The sequence below is a fragment of the Eutrigla gurnardus genome (assembly GCF_963514095.1).
Source record: "Eutrigla gurnardus genome assembly, chromosome: 17".
NCBI lineage: Eukaryota > Metazoa > Chordata > Actinopteri > Perciformes > Triglidae > Eutrigla > Eutrigla gurnardus.
The window spans coordinates 2,345,634-2,363,773 of record NC_139928.1 but is presented as its reverse complement, the minus strand read 5'-3'; the positions used below and the strand labels follow the sequence as shown (position 1 = coordinate 2,363,773).

General features: G+C 44.9%; 1 protein-coding gene across 1 annotated transcript; it reads right to left on the bottom strand.

Moving 5' to 3' along the window:
* Positions 1-14,104: 14,104 nt before the first annotated feature.
* On the bottom strand, positions 14,105-17,735 carry irx1b (iroquois homeobox 1b). The gene is made up of 5 exons (XM_084032751.1): positions 17,230-17,735; positions 16,203-16,445; positions 15,244-16,045; positions 14,984-15,044; positions 14,105-14,477 (listed from the first exon to the last, which is right to left on the bottom strand). Exons 1-5 carry the CDS (start codon positions 17,464-17,466, stop codon positions 14,429-14,431), a joined length of 1,392 nt encoding a protein of 463 aa, XP_083888877.1. The 5' UTR covers positions 17,467-17,735; the 3' UTR covers positions 14,105-14,428.
* Positions 17,736-18,140: the final 405 nt, after the last annotated feature.

Sequence of the window (18,140 nt, the reverse complement as noted above, 5' to 3'; positions counted from 1 at the left end):
AAGACTCCCTGGCCACTGGCCTCATTCGTCCCTCTTCATCACCTCTCGGGGCAGGGTTTTTCTTTGTTGGCAAGAAGGATGGGTCCCTCCGCCCGTGTATTGATTTTTCAACGTATCTGCTGTAAAGCCTGTGGTCTCCAGTCCATTGGTCCCCCCTCCTCCCCCCAGAATCATCAACAACCACCCCGCCTTCACTGTCCGTCGTCTCCTCGACAGTCGCCGTCGTGGCCTTGGCATCCAATACCTGGTCGACTGGGAGGGCTATGGGCCTGAAGAGCGGTGCTGGGTGCCCCGCCGCCTCGTCCTGGACCATACTCTTGTTCGGGACTTCCACCGGGCTCATCCGGGGAAGCCCAGGCCTGGTGGGCCACCTGGGGGGTGTCCGTCGGGGGGGGGGGGGGGTACTGTCACAAGGCCAGCGCCATGACAGTTTGTGTTGCATGTTTGTCTGTTTTGTTTTGTCACCCTACCTGTTTGTATGTCTGTCTCCTTCCCCCTCCCCCTTGCACTCTGTCACCTCTCCTGGGCCTGCCTGCCTCCCACTCCACACCTGCCCTGCTGCTGCAATCAGGCCACCTGGTTCCCATCAGCTCGTCACCCAGTCTGCACTTCAGCCCTGCTCAACCGTCAGTCTCTGCCGGATCGTCACTCTGTCCACACGGTTTGTCGTAGTCACGTTCGAGCTAAGCCAAGCCTCAGAATTTCGACTAGAAAGTTTTTGCGCTTTTTCTGACTGCTGCCTTTTCCTGCCGCAGTTCTTGCCCTGCCTGCCTGCCTGCCTGCCTGCCTGCCAGCCTGCCTGCCTGCCTGCCCAACCAGCACCTCACAACTTCCAATAAAACTTCTCAATTCTGCCAGTCGGTGTCTGAATCATTGGTTCCTAGCAGAGTCGTGACAGTTTCATCTTTCACAATGAAGACGGTGCGGAAAAAAGGAATGATACTCCCACAACCAAAAGTCATCAGAGAAGGTGTTTAGGTCCTTTAACATCAGCTGTATTATGTGTTAAGTGTTGATATTGGATTTTTTGTTGACACATGTGATTTCCTCTTTAGAAGATATCACAACTCGATATGATATCTCTCCCTGGGAACAACATCATCATAAATTGGAGGCTTATGTGAAGTTTTTTTCCCGCTTGGCTGCTCGTAATCCCAGTTTGAATGAAAGGACTTGAACGGGGCGTCGTGCCGGACTATTTCTTGGCTGGAGATGGTGACTTCCTTGCCTGTCAACCTCCCAGAGCCACAATTGTTCATTTTTACACTTTGGTTTTTGTTCTGATTAAACACATGAGATACAATGTGTAAATGAGTGAACAGTAGACGAGTTACTTTTGGACAAAGCTAGCTGTTTTCAACACGTCATACCAGCCGTCACATGTTGACAGGGTTGCCAGGGTTTAGAAATAAGTGACGTCCAGATTTTCTTTCTTTTAATGGAGCTTATTCACTCTATTCACTAATTACCGAGGTCCGGACCTTGGTGATCTTATAGCTGGCTACGGTCATGAGGCTGACGCTTAGCAGAATCACTGTCTAACGCACTGGGAAACCCAAGACACTCGCTTACATTCCAGCAACAAAAGAAATACATCTTAAAATACCTATGTAAGTAACAACTGAAATGTTTTTTGTCTTTATACATCATCACACTGGAACATTTTCCCTGAGACTGTGTTAAAGCAGCTATTATGAAGATGATTCTAAAGCTGGTGGACAGACTCCCTTTAGAAACGCTCTCGTTTTCCTGTATCAGGGTCTGACAACTGCCTCCTACAGTCCTGGTTCTGGTTCTGGTCCTGGTTCTACCGTGCCTTCCTTCCCCCCAGAAATACGGTCTCCAGCAGCGTGGTGTCAGTGTTGGTGGAGTGGCCAAGTGAAATCAAATATGGAGAAAAGTAATTTCTGTGTGAGACCTCCTCCTCACAGGGGTAACACAAGGTAACTTCCTGCAAGCCTGAGAAACAGGAGTGATAGTCGGAGAGAGAGGAGAGTAGAGGGCTGGACAGGCAATACATGGATCATGAGGAAAGAAAAAACGCCTTTTTTTTCTTTGTGTCACCACATGACACGGCTGCCTCAATAAGCACAATAGCACCGAGCGAGTACAAGTGCAAACCAGGGCTTCCAGCTGATCCGCCAACAAGGCCGACCAGCACCAGCACCGAGTGCCTGTCTGACCAGCACCAGCACCGAGTGCCTGTCTGACCAGCACCAGCACCGAGGGCCTGTCTGACCAGCACCAGCACCGAGTGCCTGTCTGACCGGTGGCCGCTCCCTCTGCTCCGTCTTAATGAGAGACTGTGGAGGATCTGCAGCTGCTGAACTCTGAATGAGATCCTATAAATGCCCTGGCCGTCCTCATCAATGATGTAGGACACGGGGAACAGAGACAAGCTAACCCTCTTATCCGCCGTGCGTGCACGTAAGCGTGTGTTTGAGGAAGGGGTGGACGGAGACAGACAGGCAGAGAGGGAGACAGGTTTGAGGCTACAAGGCAGCTCTTAAGAGTGTGTACAGTTTGCGTTGAGCCCTGGGAGGCCAGCCGTATTCCTCCCTGTTACTTCCACTTCATTACTCCGGGAGCCGACATACATTATTCAGCTCTTCAAGCCTCAGTCCACAGGGACCGATAGAGCCTTTAACAAACACTTTTAACCTCAACTCTCTCACCGATCTTCTGTCTGCTGCCCTCTCTGTTCATTTGCTGTTAATCTCTCTCCATCTGCCTTGATTTATGTTCATTTTCTATTCTCTCCCGTGGCTTATTTAGCCTGTTTTCTGACCACTTCTTCATTGATCTCATTAGTGTTCCCACAAACCCAACTGCTATACAGTATGTGTACAAAAATAATAAGAAAATGCTAAATACCTTCTCTTTTTAAACATGCAATAACAGGCCACCTGGGAGCAACATTGACATATCACATTCAAATCATACGGGGTTCTCGATGAAGGAGGAACATTAAAAACAAAAGAGGAGTAATGTTCTCATACATGCATGTATACTGCTTTTCTGTTCCCTGTCATTGATGTAAGTAATACTCTGAAAATAAACATGTGTACAGGGGACATTTGTAGCAAAAGAATGTGCTTATTTCCACACGGCAGATGTAGCATTATCATTCATTTAGTGTTTCTGGCCACATGGTGAATATAAGTCTTCACTCTTTTTTGAGTTTGTTTTTTGTTTCTACCAACTCCTTAGGGAAATATCCTCTTCTTTAGCTGCTAAAAACGGTTCCACCGTGTTCACGAGTACTCACTAAGCGTGTCAGTCTGCTGTTTGCTGCTGAGCAGGTAGTGTGTTTCTTCACTGAAAACAGCTGGCTGCGTCGGCCGAAAACAGAGCTATGAGACATCCCACATGTCCCTTCAGGGGCTCCGTATTACTGAACGCCAGTGTGTCGAGTAAGAAAGAAAGTAATCAGGTGATAATCCTTCCTACACTGGGCTTGCAGATTTGAAGAAGTGAGATAATAGAGAAATTAACATTAAAGAATGACTGATATTTGGCCTCCATTTGAGAGCCTTTATCTCTTGTATATAAAGCTCCCACAACAGAAATCAACTCGGATCTGGGAGGGAAACCAATCACAGATATAAGAGCATGTGAATTTGCATAACCATGTTTACAGCTGACAGGAGTATTGTGTCAACTTTCATTTACTGAAGTACTATACTTACAATATAGTAGTACAGTTTTGAGGTACTATTGCGGAGGTAAATATTGTACTTTTCTCCTCCACTACACTACATTTATTTGATAACTTGGGTACATCACAGATTAAAGGTCTTAACACAAATATAATGAACAAATACATCGACATAATATTACAGGTAATAAAGTCTTTATTGATCCCAGGGAGGAATTAACAAGCTACAGTACTTAAGTCATTCAAAACTAGCCAACCTTCATCAGCTGCAATATCAACAGCACTTTAAATGTAATTTGCTGTTAATATTTTTGTATTTTAAGTGACATTCTGAATGACTCTCACTTGTAACAGAGTATTTCTACTGTGGCTGTTGCTAGTTTTACTGAAGTAAAATACATTTTCGTCTGCGACTGTCTGCAACACGCCGCCGAAATCATGTCCACAAGCATAAATGAGGAAAAGCATAAATGAGGAAAAGTGTCAAAGTGATAAAACAACGTTACGTGAGACATGTTTGATGGAACATGTGTTGAGTCACTTATCTTTGTTATTTATTTGCTTCATAAAGACGAAGAATATTATAAGTGAATGTTTCTTAAAAAAACAAAAAAAAACAAGAAAACTGGGCTTTAATCTCACATCATTCCACCTTTAGAGTGTTAGATCAGGGTCCATCTCTCCCCCCAGCGTTTCACATGACCACCTCAGCACCGCTGCTTAGACCTCAGGTGCCATCCTCTGGTGGTTTAGGGAACTGCAACCTCATTGTGGCGTGTGTGCGTGTGTCTTTGTGTGCGTGTGTGTGTGTGTGTGTGTGTGTGTGTGTGTGTGTGTGTGTGTGTGTGTGTGTGTGTGTGTGTGTGTGCGTGTGTCTGTGTGTGTGTGTCTGTGTGTTATTGACCGGGGTGAAAAGGTCTCCCACAGACCGAAGACGCTGCAGACGGTCCGCTGGTGTGCACGCGCACCCCGGGGTGTGACCGTCATGTTGTCACTGACTGGACCCCCAGTACTGGGCTGAGTCAACTCCGTTTGTTTGTTGTTAGATTACAAAATAACTTTTCTCCTTGGCATAAAAACAAAGTGACGATCTATTGCATCAATCTTCATTCTCCGGTGATTATCTCGGTGTCGCTTCCGCCCGGCAGACGCGTCTGATCTCCGGATCCCGCAGATCCCGCGAGCCTCTTCACGTTGTGCCCATGACTGATCACGCATCATCACACGCGCACGACTCCACAGTGTTAATCCGCGGCAAAAAAAAAAGAAGAAAAAAAAGAGAGGAAACGCTCCAAAAAGTCATGCTATGCGGTTGACAGAGAGCTGCGTGTGATAAGTGCTTCTTGCCGGAGCGCCGACATTCCCCGGGGAGCAGCGGGCCAATCATCTCCTCAGATTGGCCCGGTGGGAACGGAGCTGCTGGTTTTCTGTGTCCGCTCCAATCACATCACTAATGGAGAGGCGGGTAAGCATCTGTGACAGGGAAACCAGATCTCTACCCTCCCAGCGCACGCGCGCGCGTGTGTGTGCGTGTGTGTGTGTGTGTGTGTGTGTGTGTGTGTGTGTGTGTGTGTGTGTGTGTGTGTGTCTTGCAGATAAACAGTTGGCAGGTTTTCCACTTTTTCTGTGCACGTGCATGAAAACACACACACGCAAATGTGATGGAGGGGGAGAGCAAGCTGGACAGGGTTAATATACTCCATTAAGCTCTATTACCTTAAACGACTTGGGCAGATGAATGAGGACTCACATTACTCTGCGACCGCGTGCGTTCAATGACAGTGTGCGCGCGCTAGCGTCTCGTGTGTAATTACACTGTGAAGATATGTGACCCGCGAGTCATCCATCATTATCAGCGGGGGGAGAGACAGCAGAGGATTGGTTCCGGGTTTTTTTTTTGTTGCACTCTGTGTGACTGTACACAGACAAAAATATATTATCAGTATATATTTTATTATTATAATTATTATTATTATTATTATAATAATAATAATTATTATTGTTATTATTATTATTATGTAGCCATTTCTTGCAAAAGCATGTTTTTTACACGTCTTCTGCCTAGTGGGAATAAATAAAACAAACAAATAAACTAAAATACAGATGTTTATTTGACTAGTTTGTCTATTTGTGTCTCTAGATTTCCCCTAAATTCACCCCAAAATGACCATTACATAATGTATAATTATCATATTTAAACATAACATTAAACAACAACATGTTAATGCCAATAATCAGCTGGGGAAGTTTCATGGTGATATCAATATGAAACTTTACAATCCAGATGTTTGAAGGCTGTTTTCTCAAAAGGAGTTTTGTCTCAGACTCTGAGTCAGATATCTCCACTTCCACCAAGTTTACACTTTCACTCCTACCTGACTGTTTTTACAGAGAGGTTTGTTCAAACATCATTTTTTATGGCTGTTGACAGTATTTTATGATTCATGAAGCGGTACAAAATAAATCCATTAATATTCCCTCTGTAAAAACATTTGACTGTAATATTTCGACAAAATGAAACAAACATTTTTGAAACTGTCTGAAAATGATCATCTGCATACTTGAACACAACATTTCAGAAAACTTGGGACGGGATACGTTAGTAAAGCCTTTTACCTTCTTCACCTGTGTTGACTTAAAACAAGTAAAAAAACTAATGTTTCTCATATAAACTCAATTTATTTAAATGTTCTGCAATAATCAATCATTGTTCAAATTATTTTAGTTCAGCGTTCTTCTTTATTTTGTGTTTGTTCAAAATACGGACATTTTCCTTCTTCTTTTCAGTAAATTACAAGCTGATTTGTTTTTGCAATAAATATCACTTTCTTTTTGTATCAGTTCTTTTTAAATGCTCATTTTAAATACCACGTATTGAGGTCCCAGTTGCTTTTAATAAACGTTGTTTACGCACCTGTAAATTAGTTTATCCACCTTTACGTCTTCCTAAATATTTTTTGCGCTGCATTACGGTACGTGTCTGTGACCAATCACTGGCTGTGGCAGCTACCAGGAAGCGACAGGTTGTCTATTGATCAGTGGCTCAATGCACGTTGATGTGGTTTGTAGAATGGACTGTTACAATGATATGAGGTGATTTATGAAGCGTCCTGCAGTGTCTCACCTCCTACAGACACAAGCACAAGGCCTCCATTACAAAGGAAGTCCAAAGAGCATCACTTCACCTTTTTAATGTTGTTTTGGATCGTATAACATGAAGCATTCAGTCAGTGACAATGACGTCACCACTATTGTACTCTTTGCTAGCGAGTTCTGTTGAATGCGTTGCTGTCCAGCGTGGAATAGGTCTTTTAGCGACGGGGAGATCAGCCAGGAGGCGGAACAAAGGGACAGGCTGCCTAACAGCTGTACCCAGGGAGAAAATATAAAGGTAACAAAAAATATAAACTTTAAATTTCAATTTACCACCTCTGATTTCACCACTACAGCCCTGAAGGTCATGTGAAGCTGTAGCTGATAGGAATGTCATGATTCAGGTATTTGCTCATAATGTAAGTATATATGGAAGTTGATGGTATGGCATATGGACAGTTAAGGCATCTCAAAAGTTATTAAAATTCATCCTCAAGGGACGAGACTTTGTTTAAGTTGATGAAAGTGTTCTTGTGCTTATTTACACATCAGCAGTTCTGGAGAACCTTTCTCCACTTGCTTCCATCATCATGCTGTTCTCCTGTCTGCTCTTTGGTTCTCCCTATGAACACTGGATGTTTAGAGCTTTTGTCCCTGAGAACAGCTAAATCCAACGTCACGAGGATGGTGGGAGTCAACTGAAACAGTCACGACATGGTCGGACGGCTGAACGTTGAGTTGGAACTCTGTAAAGAGATTCAAACGATTCAATTAGCTTTCACGTTGTCATTTGATACAAGATTGGTGTAAGAAATATCAATTAAGGCCGATTTAAAGTCATGGACGTTCACTTTTTAGAAATCCCTTCCCCGTAGCCGCGAGCTGATTGGCTTTCTCACGTTCCCTGCATGAACGTCTTTGAGCACATTCCCCACAATGTTTCCCAGGTGTCTCGCAAGTTTTCAGAAATGGCATATGAATGAACGTTGCAGCGTCTCCGCCCCGCTCTAATACACCAGCGCGTCTCAATGGAGGCCGAACAAAGACGCAGTGAGTCCTCAGCCCCCTCAGGACTCTCACAGCAGTACACTAAGCTAAGTTGCTACGCTTTACCAAACCCAGTGGATAAACATTGTTTCAAAATGGCTGAAAGGAGCCAGCGATGCGAACACTGTGCCACGAACCCTCCCTCCGTCCTAATCTGCTTCTTCCCTTAGATTGTTGCCGTGAATGGGGCGGGCAACAAGAGAAAGGACTTCTCCCTCGCACCCTTTCATAGTATTTGTTGTGTGTATTTTCCCTGTATATTAAAATTGTCTCCACTAAAAGGCGTTGACACTGTTTGCTGTTTGTCTGCGCGGTACGCAGCTGCAACGCCACAATAACGATGCGGCTAAGAAGCAGCGCTCGGTGAACTCAGAATAGTGGAGCTTGTTGAATTACTCATGAGTTTTGATACGTTGCTTTTGTGGAAACGCTTAATTCCACTAATCCCCATGGAGGAACAGTGAATGGCGTAAATTCCCTATGATATCTTGTCTAGGCTAAACATTTGCTCACTTACGTATACATTGGGGTACAGAAAATTATTCTTTTGACAATATTACAACAGATTTAACCCAGTGGCCTGTTTATCCCGCAATGACACGTATTAGCGTCATTGAGTTGGGAGGTACATTTCCATTTCAAATTACAGCTCAGCGACTAGCATGCACACACACAAGGATCAAACATCCTTCTTTATGGGACTTTGTTCTTTTGCTCCATAGAATCAGTCAGAATAGAATCAATAAAAAGGGTTGTTTTGCAACATTTTTTTGCAAGTGCAGAAAATCAATTAGAAATTCAAGAAATATGAACTGGCATGTTCATTATTTCTTCCACTGGGTATCAGGCCTTTTCTTCTCCGAGGCCTCGAGGTCAAGCTCCGCAAAGCCTATTTGGCAATCAAACACTGTCCCTCCCTAACCCTCTCTTTTCCTCCTTTCTCCACAAACACCTCTCTTGCCCTCTTTCTCTCCCCTTGGCCCTTTCTCTGCCCCCCCACTTCTTTCTCCCCGCCCACGTCTCTTTCTGTCCAACTGGCCTTCTCAGCGGGGGCTATAGAGGCCTAACTTGTCTACATTTACCCCCTGCGTTGGCCGACCAATGAGGCCGTTGCGCAGAGAGTCCCTCCTTTAGCGTCCCGCCATTCTCCCCGAGTCAGCTCATGCTCTGTGTTTTCCCAACCTCTGACCCCAGGCCATGGCAACGGGGGCAGGAATGTCAGGAGTGATTGGCAGGATAAAGAGCGCAGCCCCTCTCTCCCGCACAAGCGGATTTGAGACACTTTGAGGGGCGAACAATGGCGGATTTGGGCTTGATTGGATCACTGATGAGCTGATGACTGTCAAAAGAGCACGTCGTCTTTACATAAGCCTGATTATCTCTGCGTGGCGGAGGAGCGGAGAAGAGCAGGAGGGGTAGCCACCAAGGTGGGAGGAGGGGAGGGAGCTCACCCCCATGCAGGGCGCCTCGAAAGGGGGGATAGATCTGCACACGAGGGCCAGGCTACGGGGGCCTGGGCCTCTCTCATCCACTGGGGGGCCTTTAACAAATCTATTCAGGCAACCGGGGGCCCTCGCACATGTGGAGGACGGCTGAGGGTGAGGGGGGGGATGACACACGGAGGCATCATTGTTCACTCCCTGACCATCCCATCAAGACGGACAGCGAAGCAGAGAGAGAAAGAATGAGGGAAGGGTATATATATATATAAAGAGAGAAGGGAGAGAGAGAGAGAGAGGTGCTGACAGAAAAGAGCAGTGGGACAGGCAAATCAAAGACAAATCCCTTCCATAATCTAGCTCTTTAATAGGGATTAGAAATCACCAAAGGGCTCTATATCAGAATACCAAAGCACCAATGAAGACTCTATTCACAGTGAGAGTTTGAGGGTCGACACAACTCTAAAAGAAGAGTGTTATTCACAAGTGTTTATGGTGGCTGTTTAGCTCACTCATGGCTTGTTTTCACGGTGCCGTAGCCGTCCCACTTTGTGAAAAGTTTTGGGGCAGCTTGGGTGACAGACAACACCAACATGAAGCGTAAACTTTGAAAAAAGTTTTCCGGCAGCGCCCGCCAGAATACACTAATCATATTTTGGATCTGCTCACTTTTTTCCACTCCTTTCATAAAAAAAAAAAAACATGTTTTGGACACGCTGTGATTGAACAGCCATTTGATGTCATTTTCAGCCCCATCATGCTAAGCTCACTGATATCCAACTCTGAAAGAATAACATATTGTTATTGGGTACTTGGAAGAACAGTAGCTGATCTGGCCGGGATGAAGTGTGGAAAAAGTGTGTATAAGAGAGAGAGGGAGAGAGAGAGAGAGAGAGAGAGAGAGAGAGAGACACAGAGAGAGAGAGAGAGAGAGAGAGAGAGAGAGAGGCTGATATTCTCCTCAGTGGTGCTGATGGCAGTCTGTCAGATTTGGCACAGGAAGTGAAAATGGCCTCAAGTGTCTGGCTTCCTTCCATGCTGTTCTCACATCAATGACTCTCACTCTCACTGCATCATCTCTCTCTCGCTCTCTCTCTCTCTCTCTCTCTCTCTCTCTCTGTCTCTCTCTCTCTCTCTCTCTCTCTTTAGATTCCAGTTTGCTTTTTCTGTCTCTGCTTTTCGGACTCTGTCTCAGTGAAAAGGATGGATGGTTGGATGAATTAAGAAATGCATTTTTTGAGTGAAGACAAAACACTAGAAGTCAGAACACTTGTGTCAGGCGATAGTTCAGCAGTTATGAAATCTGATGATTTGTTTGTTTTTCTTGCTGAGAGTTAGATGCCTGCGTCAAAGAGTGGCATTTGGTTAGCAGTGCTCGGCCTCCAACGTGACGCTCTACTCGTTTCGTGTCTTTTCAAAATAAACGTACATCTTCACAAGAAGTTAGGTTGAGCCAACAAAAGCAATTAGTTTTCTTCCGGGAAAAGAGCGTGGCTGACATTGGCTAGCGAGTGACAAACACTCCATGTGACTGACGAGTCACGTGAGTCACTTTTACTTTTGCATGTTACCTGTCAGCGGTCTCCTGGGTGAAAGTCCTGTGTTGTTTGCACCTTTCCACCTGCCCCGGACTATCTCACTCTTTATATGTCAGCTGCTCTGATAATAAAGAGGCTGGTTTTACTTTGGAATTAGTGAAAAAAACACTATTACAATTCTTAAGCTCACTAATTAACACTTTATATTCTTTTTGTTTAATCCACACAAAAACACAACATTTCACATTTTTCACCGGGGATTGTGTAACATCGAACTTTTGTCAAATTACTCCTTTAATACAGGATTAAAAGAAACGACCATAAAGTGATCAATACGAGGACATATCCATTATCATAATAAACATATACTTAACTGTTATAGCCCTGTGATAGACTGGTTACCTGTCTGTCTCTACATGTCTCCCTGTGATAGACTGGTTACCTGTCTGTCTCTACATGTCTCCCTGTGATAGACTGGTTACCTGTCTGTCTCTACATGTCTCCCTGTGATAGACTGGTTACCTGTCTGTCTCTACATGTCTCCCTGTGATAGACTGGTTACCTGTCTGTCTCTACATGTCTCCCTGTGATAGACTGGTTACCTGTCTGTCTCTACATGTCTCCCTGTGATAGACTGGTTACCTGTCTGTCTCTACATGTCTCCCTGTGATAGACTGGTTACCTGTCTGTCTCTACATGTCTCCCTGTGATAGACTGGTTACCTGTCTGTCTCTACATGTCTCCCTGTGATAGACTGGTTACCTGTCTGTCTCTACATGTCGGCCCTGTGATAGACTGGTTACCTGTCTGTCTCTACATGTCAGCCCTGTGATAGACTGGTAACCTGTCTGTCTCTACATGTCTCCCTGTGATAGACTGGTTACCGGTCTGTCTCTACATGTCTCACTGTGTCTCACTGTGATAGACTGGTTACCTGTCTGTCTCTACATGTCTCCCTGTGATAGACTGGTTACCTGTCTGTCTCTACATGTCTCCCTGTGATAGACTGGTTACCTGTCTGTCTCTACATGTCTCACTGTGTCTCACTGTGATAGACTGGTTACCCAATGTCAGCTGGGATTAGCGCATTAGGTGGATGCTGCAACCTGTGGTGTTCACAGTTGTATTTAAGTCATAAATCACTTAAAAGGTATTCATTTTTTAAATGATTATTCAATAAAAGTTGTGTTGTGCCTACGTTATCCTTTGTTTTTGGGTTAGAATTAAAGTAATCACACCTTCATTAGCAGCATGAAATCATTTCTGTCCTGTGAAATCGTCAACGTTTCATGTTTTGGCATTGCAATTATTTTATTTTAAATAATCCACTGGATTTGTAAATGATTCCTTTTGTTTAGATTTTTTTGTGAATTTTAACCCAAAATAGGAATCAAATCACCAAATTTGGAGATACGTGGTTTTCAGAATGCAGCGACAACATTCAGATTTAGCAACGGCATCGGGTTGACGTCTATGTTTGTCAACCTAATGGTAAGTAAACACACATTCACAAGCCTAACCCCAACCCTTGCAGAAAGTGAATTGTTCCTTACCGGGCAGGCACGTTCACAGTTCCATCAAGTATAATTGTGCTTTACTCTTTCTGAGAGTGAGGTGGCAGCAGTGAGTAATTCTGTTTATCAAATCACCACTTCACTGTATACTTTCTTCAGACTGCTGACCTGCCCAACCAGATCCACACCCAAACAAGTCCCCATTATATTGTGGCAAATAATAATAAAGGAAATGATGAGGTGCCCTTCATTTGAGGTGTATGTATTCAACACATTGCCATAAAATGATTTGTAGAAAACTGTCAATTTTGTGCAAACCTGACCCACGTTTAACTTATTTCTAAACATTTCACTAATCTAATCTCATATACTGAACTTTGCTGAGAGTCCTTAGTCTTTGATTATCACACTGAAGTGTGAACCTAAAACAGTTGCTTGGGATGCAGCTTTTAAAAAGATGTCTAGCGTTGTCCACATGCCGACTTTTAATTTGCAATTAAATCCAAATTGTGTGTGTACATGAACCTGAGGCCCCTCGAGAGGCCGGAGGACTCCAATCATGCGGCATGCATGACCTGCTGCTAATCCAAGCGTGTGTATGGGACCACAGCTTTGAGAAACATTCACTGTTACCGGCCCTAGAACCCCCGCCAGCCCCTCTCTCTCCCCTTTTACCCCGTCTTTGGGCCTGTGAACGTCAAGGATGTCTCAGTGACACACAACCCCCCCCCCCCACCCCATCCACCTCCCCCTGAGCTGCCGCCCCCATACTGGCTGCTGGCCTTTCCTGCCGACTGATCCATATTTCAGAGGCGGCAGTGGTGGCACTGAGGGGGTATAATCCAACATTAAAGCAAGGGGGCCTGGGCTGAAAGCACAGTGCAGGTTCATAAGGTCCTGGAAATCTTCAATTTCAATTTCCGCAGCGTTTGCAGTGGCTTCCAAGGCGCTGGCATAAGTCTCAGAGTTTCGGCGAGGGTGCAGATTTCAATAAGGGTGACTTTTCTTGCTTTAAAAAGGGGGCTGACACTGCACGGTTTGGTTGGCAGGGGGAGAAGGAAAACTGGACGGGTGACGAAGGGGTCAATTCAAAAGTGGATGCACTGTGATCATCATTTTGGGAATCAATTGTGTTTTCTATGTGTGTTTTTTTATGTAGATTTCTGAGTCGCCCTTAAAGTATCAAAGGTGGCAAATGTAAAAAATAAGAGAGAGCTTCTATGATGGGACTCATTCTAATGTGCACATTAAACCTGACATCTGTCAGAAAAAAATATTACACTGTGAATTAACATTTATGAATCTCAATCAACTCAAAAAATCTCTCTCTCTCTCTCTCTCTCTCTCTATATATATATATATATATATATATATATATATATATATATATATACTGTATTGTAGCGACCTTGCAGTAATGTTACTGTTATAATGTGTTCTGTGTTCTAAAGTTCTGTGATTTCAGACTGTCAGTGAATGTGTTTGGTAGAGACAGGTATGTGGTTGGATGAGTAAGCAAGGGGGGGGGGGGTGTAGGAAGGAGTGTGTGTTTGCATGAAAAAAGTGTGGGAGCTCTTGAGGAAGGAGAGCTGTAAGATAACCTCAGCGCTGTTGTTTTTTTGGCGTAGTTACGGCCGACAGTAACTGTTGCGTTTCTAATAAATGAGAAAGGTGAGACCAACTCCTCGTCATTCTTCTGACGTCCGGTCAGACGTTACAATATATATATATATATATACATAAATATAAACCCGTTGCACCATTTTTGACAGAACATAAAATATTTCTAATTTGGGGAAAGAAATTCTCCAATAATAAATGACTATAATGACATTTATTTAGTTCCCAAAAAAATATAATCTTTAAAGACAAATTCATATCCTGTATTTACAATTTTTCAAGGTTTCCATTCACAACAGAAGAGGCAAAGAAGAAGAGAAAACATAGGACATAAAGGAGAGATACAAGCAAAACCTGTGACAAAAAAACAACCATCTCTTTTTGCATGTAGAAGCTAAAACAGTAATACTATGACAGGTGGCACTGTCCGAAAATAGTCTTCATTAAACTGTTCTCCGTTAAATAAAATGATTCCTTTCTTCTTCTTTTTGTTTTGTGTTGTTTTGTTTCTTTGTCGTCTCATAATGTGGTCGTGAGAACGCGCTGTGGCGCTGTCCCGTGGTGAGGTCTGAGGGAGAGAAGAAAAACGGATATTCTAAATGCGTCAAATAATACATCAGCTTAACATTAGTTCCATTTTTAAGGAACAGCTAAAACAATGTTCAAATATATTTATATTTAATATAGGATATATATATATATATATATATTGTATATATGTCTTTTCACACTCTACTGCATCCCTGATGTTGCTATCAGCGTTGTCTTTGACATACATTAGCTGCATTCACTGAGGGAGGGGGCGTGAATAAATAACGGCAGATTATTTAAATGACTTAGGTGGCGATAACTCAGCGTTGTTGGGGGGGGGGGGGGGGCGGATATATTACTGCTGCCTGACGAAGCAATAAAGTGGGGACTCAATCACATGATTTATGTGCTGGTCTGCCTTCCATGCAGTCAGGTGTGACGGAGTTTACTCAGCTCTGAGCTTCATTTAGCAGAGGACACGCGGGGGGAAATTGAAGTTGATAATGTCATATTGCCAAATTGATTTCAAATGCATGAGGTTACCTGTCAGTGATCAGCTGGAACGGGGACTTCAGGGAGTCGGGCCTGTGGTCGCTCTCTTCGTCTGTAAAATGAACAGAGACAAAAACAAAAAACAAACAAAAAAACAATTTATTCGTAAGACTCATCTTGAAACGTCCCGCGTGTCGGGGATTATTGATCAGGATTGTTGTTGGATGAGTTGTCGGTGACGCGCCGCGGCCCCGCGCAGGTCTGTCATGGATAGGTGGAGACATTACAATACAATCAAACGCGCTCCGTACCGTCTCTTTTTGGACTGAAACTTCCCGACGACTCTACATCGCTGTCGTCCTCTGTCCCCGAAGTTCCGGGACCCGCCGCAGCCGATGGCCGTGCGTCGTGACGCGCGACCGGCACTGCGCCGTGGAGAGGCAGGTGTCCGGCCGGCGCCCCTCCGAGGAGAGACCTCATGTTCAAAAGAGAGTTGGCGTTCAGAAAAGCCGCGTTGGCCCAATTGTGCAGTTTGCCAATCTGGCACGTGTAAATCCCATGACCCGGGAGCAAGGCCGGGTGGCCGGCCGAGGCCAAAGCCGGGTGGTGCGCGTGGACCGCGGGGGTAAGTTTGTGAGAGCTGTCGGGGGCCGTGGCGGTCTCAGCCAGGGACCAGATTTTGGGTTTGCTCTGCGGCGGTCTCTGGCACTCCTGTCTGCTGGGAGAATGATCCACCGCGAGTTTGACAACAGGCGATCTATTGAGAGAAATGGCCGCCTCCACGCCTCTCAGGCCCTCCACGGAAAGCGTCCTGCTGCTCTCTGAGCTCTTCGGCTCAGAGGCCTGGTCCCTGTCGGCCAGGCCCGCCTCCGCCTCGCCCTCGCCCTTCCCGGAGCCCCGCTCCCCCGCTCGCTGCTCCTCGGGTCTCTCGATATCGACCGTCTCCAAGTCAATTTCCTCCTCTTCGTCCTCGTCGTCGCTGCCGTTCTTGCCGTGCTCGTCCTCGTTGTCGCTGCTGAAGATGCGGCCGTCCCGGTCCTCGGCGCTGCGGCCCCAGGTCACCTTGTTCTCCTTCTTCAGCCGTCTGCGGGCGTTCGCGAACCACGTCGACACCTGCAAGAAGGAAAGGTGGATTTATTTCACGCGTTGTAAATCAGAATAATGACAATTTGTTCTTAAACATGTAAAAACGAGAAATCATAATGTCAGATATCATATTCAGTAATAATAATGAACCATGAGTGGAAGTGAACCAGGCCGCACTGCCCACCTGTGTGAGCGTCATCCGGGTGATGATGGCGAGCATGATCTTCTCTCCCTTGGTGGGGTACGGGTTCTTCTGGTGCTCCTGCAGCCAGGCCTTCAGGGTGCTGGTGGTCTCCCGGGTGGCCGTCTTGGCCCTCGACGGGTCCCCGTACGGGTACTGGCCGTATGAGTAGAAGCCTTGAGCGGCGTGGACCGGTAGAGAGGCCGGGTGGGACCCGGGGCTGTCCTTCAGTTCGTACTGGGAGCCCTGATAAGTGATCAGAGAGAGGTGACAACTTGTTGAGCGATTCGTCTTTACAGTGATTTCCTCTCCAAATTCAGAGGAAACACAAATCAACGTTTGAATTATTATTTATGCAGCAGGAAAGTTTTGGAAAAGTTTCCATATCCAGTCAGTTTGACGCCAAATAGGCTGATTATCAAGTAATCAGTAATTACATACTACATCCTAAATTAAGAAAACAGCCAATACGATCTTTATTTTTGCACATTATTGTATTTCCTTAAATGATTGTCTTTTAAAATGATATATTTTCAAATAATTTTTGTTTCGATTTAACAAACAAATCAGGAAACAGATTAATTTCTAAACGACTCTGAACATGGCGCATCTCACATTATGAATTATTAATTGTGTTGTCTCTTATTAATAAGCCCTGTCTGACACACATACAGTAGAATACGTTGGAATGAGATATTCCCTTTGAAATTTTCACGCAGAAAAAAAAATCGGAAGATTCAAATAAAATTTTAACCTTAAAGATGAGTCGATCATTTTGACTATTTACATATATTAAACATTTAAGCACAAATAAAATAAAGTGTCAACTGGCAATAGGCGGTTTGGACTCCATCAAATATATTTATTAACGTTTTTAAAGCCGCAAATATCCCAGAAAAAGACTGACGTGTATTCCGTTATGAATCACTCCACAGCGGTAGATAATGGCGCATTAGTTTAATATGAAGGCAGCTCGGGCGGACAGTGAGCGGTGATATCGACTATTAACACCTGAACAAGTAACTCTCACCATCTGGGAGATGAGAGCGAGGTCTGTGGCTCCGCTGTACGGCAGGAAGGCACTGTAGTTGTGAGCCGCCCATGGGCTCCCGTACATCCCCAGCATGGAGCCGACAGCCGCGGCGGTGGCGGACGAGCTCACGCCGCCCTCGGTGCCTCCTTCCCGGGCAGAGGCCGGCCGCTCGCCCCCGTACACCTCATGGGAGGCGCTGAGGAACTGGGGGTACCCCAGCTGAGGGAAAGACATGTCCGGGGAAGAAAAACACGCGTACTGTAAATCTCTCACAGCCAAAGTCACACAACAGCAAGCGGAGGCAAGAAGAAGAAGAAAAAAAAGAGAAAGTAGCAATCCCAAGAAAGAAGTGAGGATGAAGGGGTGTCTAAATCACCAGAGTCCCCCTTTAAGAAACTGTCAAGCTTCCCCACTTCCAGCGACCCGGAGTTGTGTCACAGCCGCAGTTTGGCACCTCGAGTGCGGAGTGATGCGTGTTTCTGGCCGCGGGAGCTTCTGGATGTGGAGCTGACTGACTGATTGGCAGCCTACTTAAGCACCAAGCTCCTCCTATGCCCGGGGCAGGCATTAGTGCATTGGTTAGCCTAGGTCGTGTGTGTGTGTGTGTGTGTGTGTGTGTGTGTGTGTGTGTGTGTGTGTGTGTGTGTGTGTGTGTGTGTGTGTGTGTGTGTGTGTGTGTGTGATCTATTTTCTGCAGTCTTCACTTTGTCTATACAGAAAAGAAAACCTGTGAAGTGTCTACGTGTGTGCAGTGTGTATTGGCATTTTTATTATTTTACAAACACTGTCCTTATAAAAATACATCACATATTGTTGTGCACAGATTTGTATACTACTATATAAAATCAAATCAACAATTATAATACCAATAACAATAGTAGTAGTAGTAATAATAATAATAATAATAA

What these genes read in the sequence shown, in the direction of transcription:
- irx1b (XM_084032751.1), bottom strand. Translation starts at nt 17,466, where the DNA reads ATGTCTTTCCCTCAGCTGGGGTACCCCCAGTTCCTCAGCGCCTCCCAT. An exon ending in TCGCTCTCATCTCCCAGATG is followed by an intron (nt 16,446 to 17,229) that starts GTGAGAGTTACT and finishes ATCACTTATCAG; the next exon opens with GGCTCCCAGTACGAACTGAA. An exon ending in TTTCAGTCCAAAAAGAGACG is followed by an intron (nt 15,045 to 15,243) that starts GTACGGAGCGCG and finishes TTCATTTTACAG; the next exon opens with ACGAAGAGAGCGACCACAGG.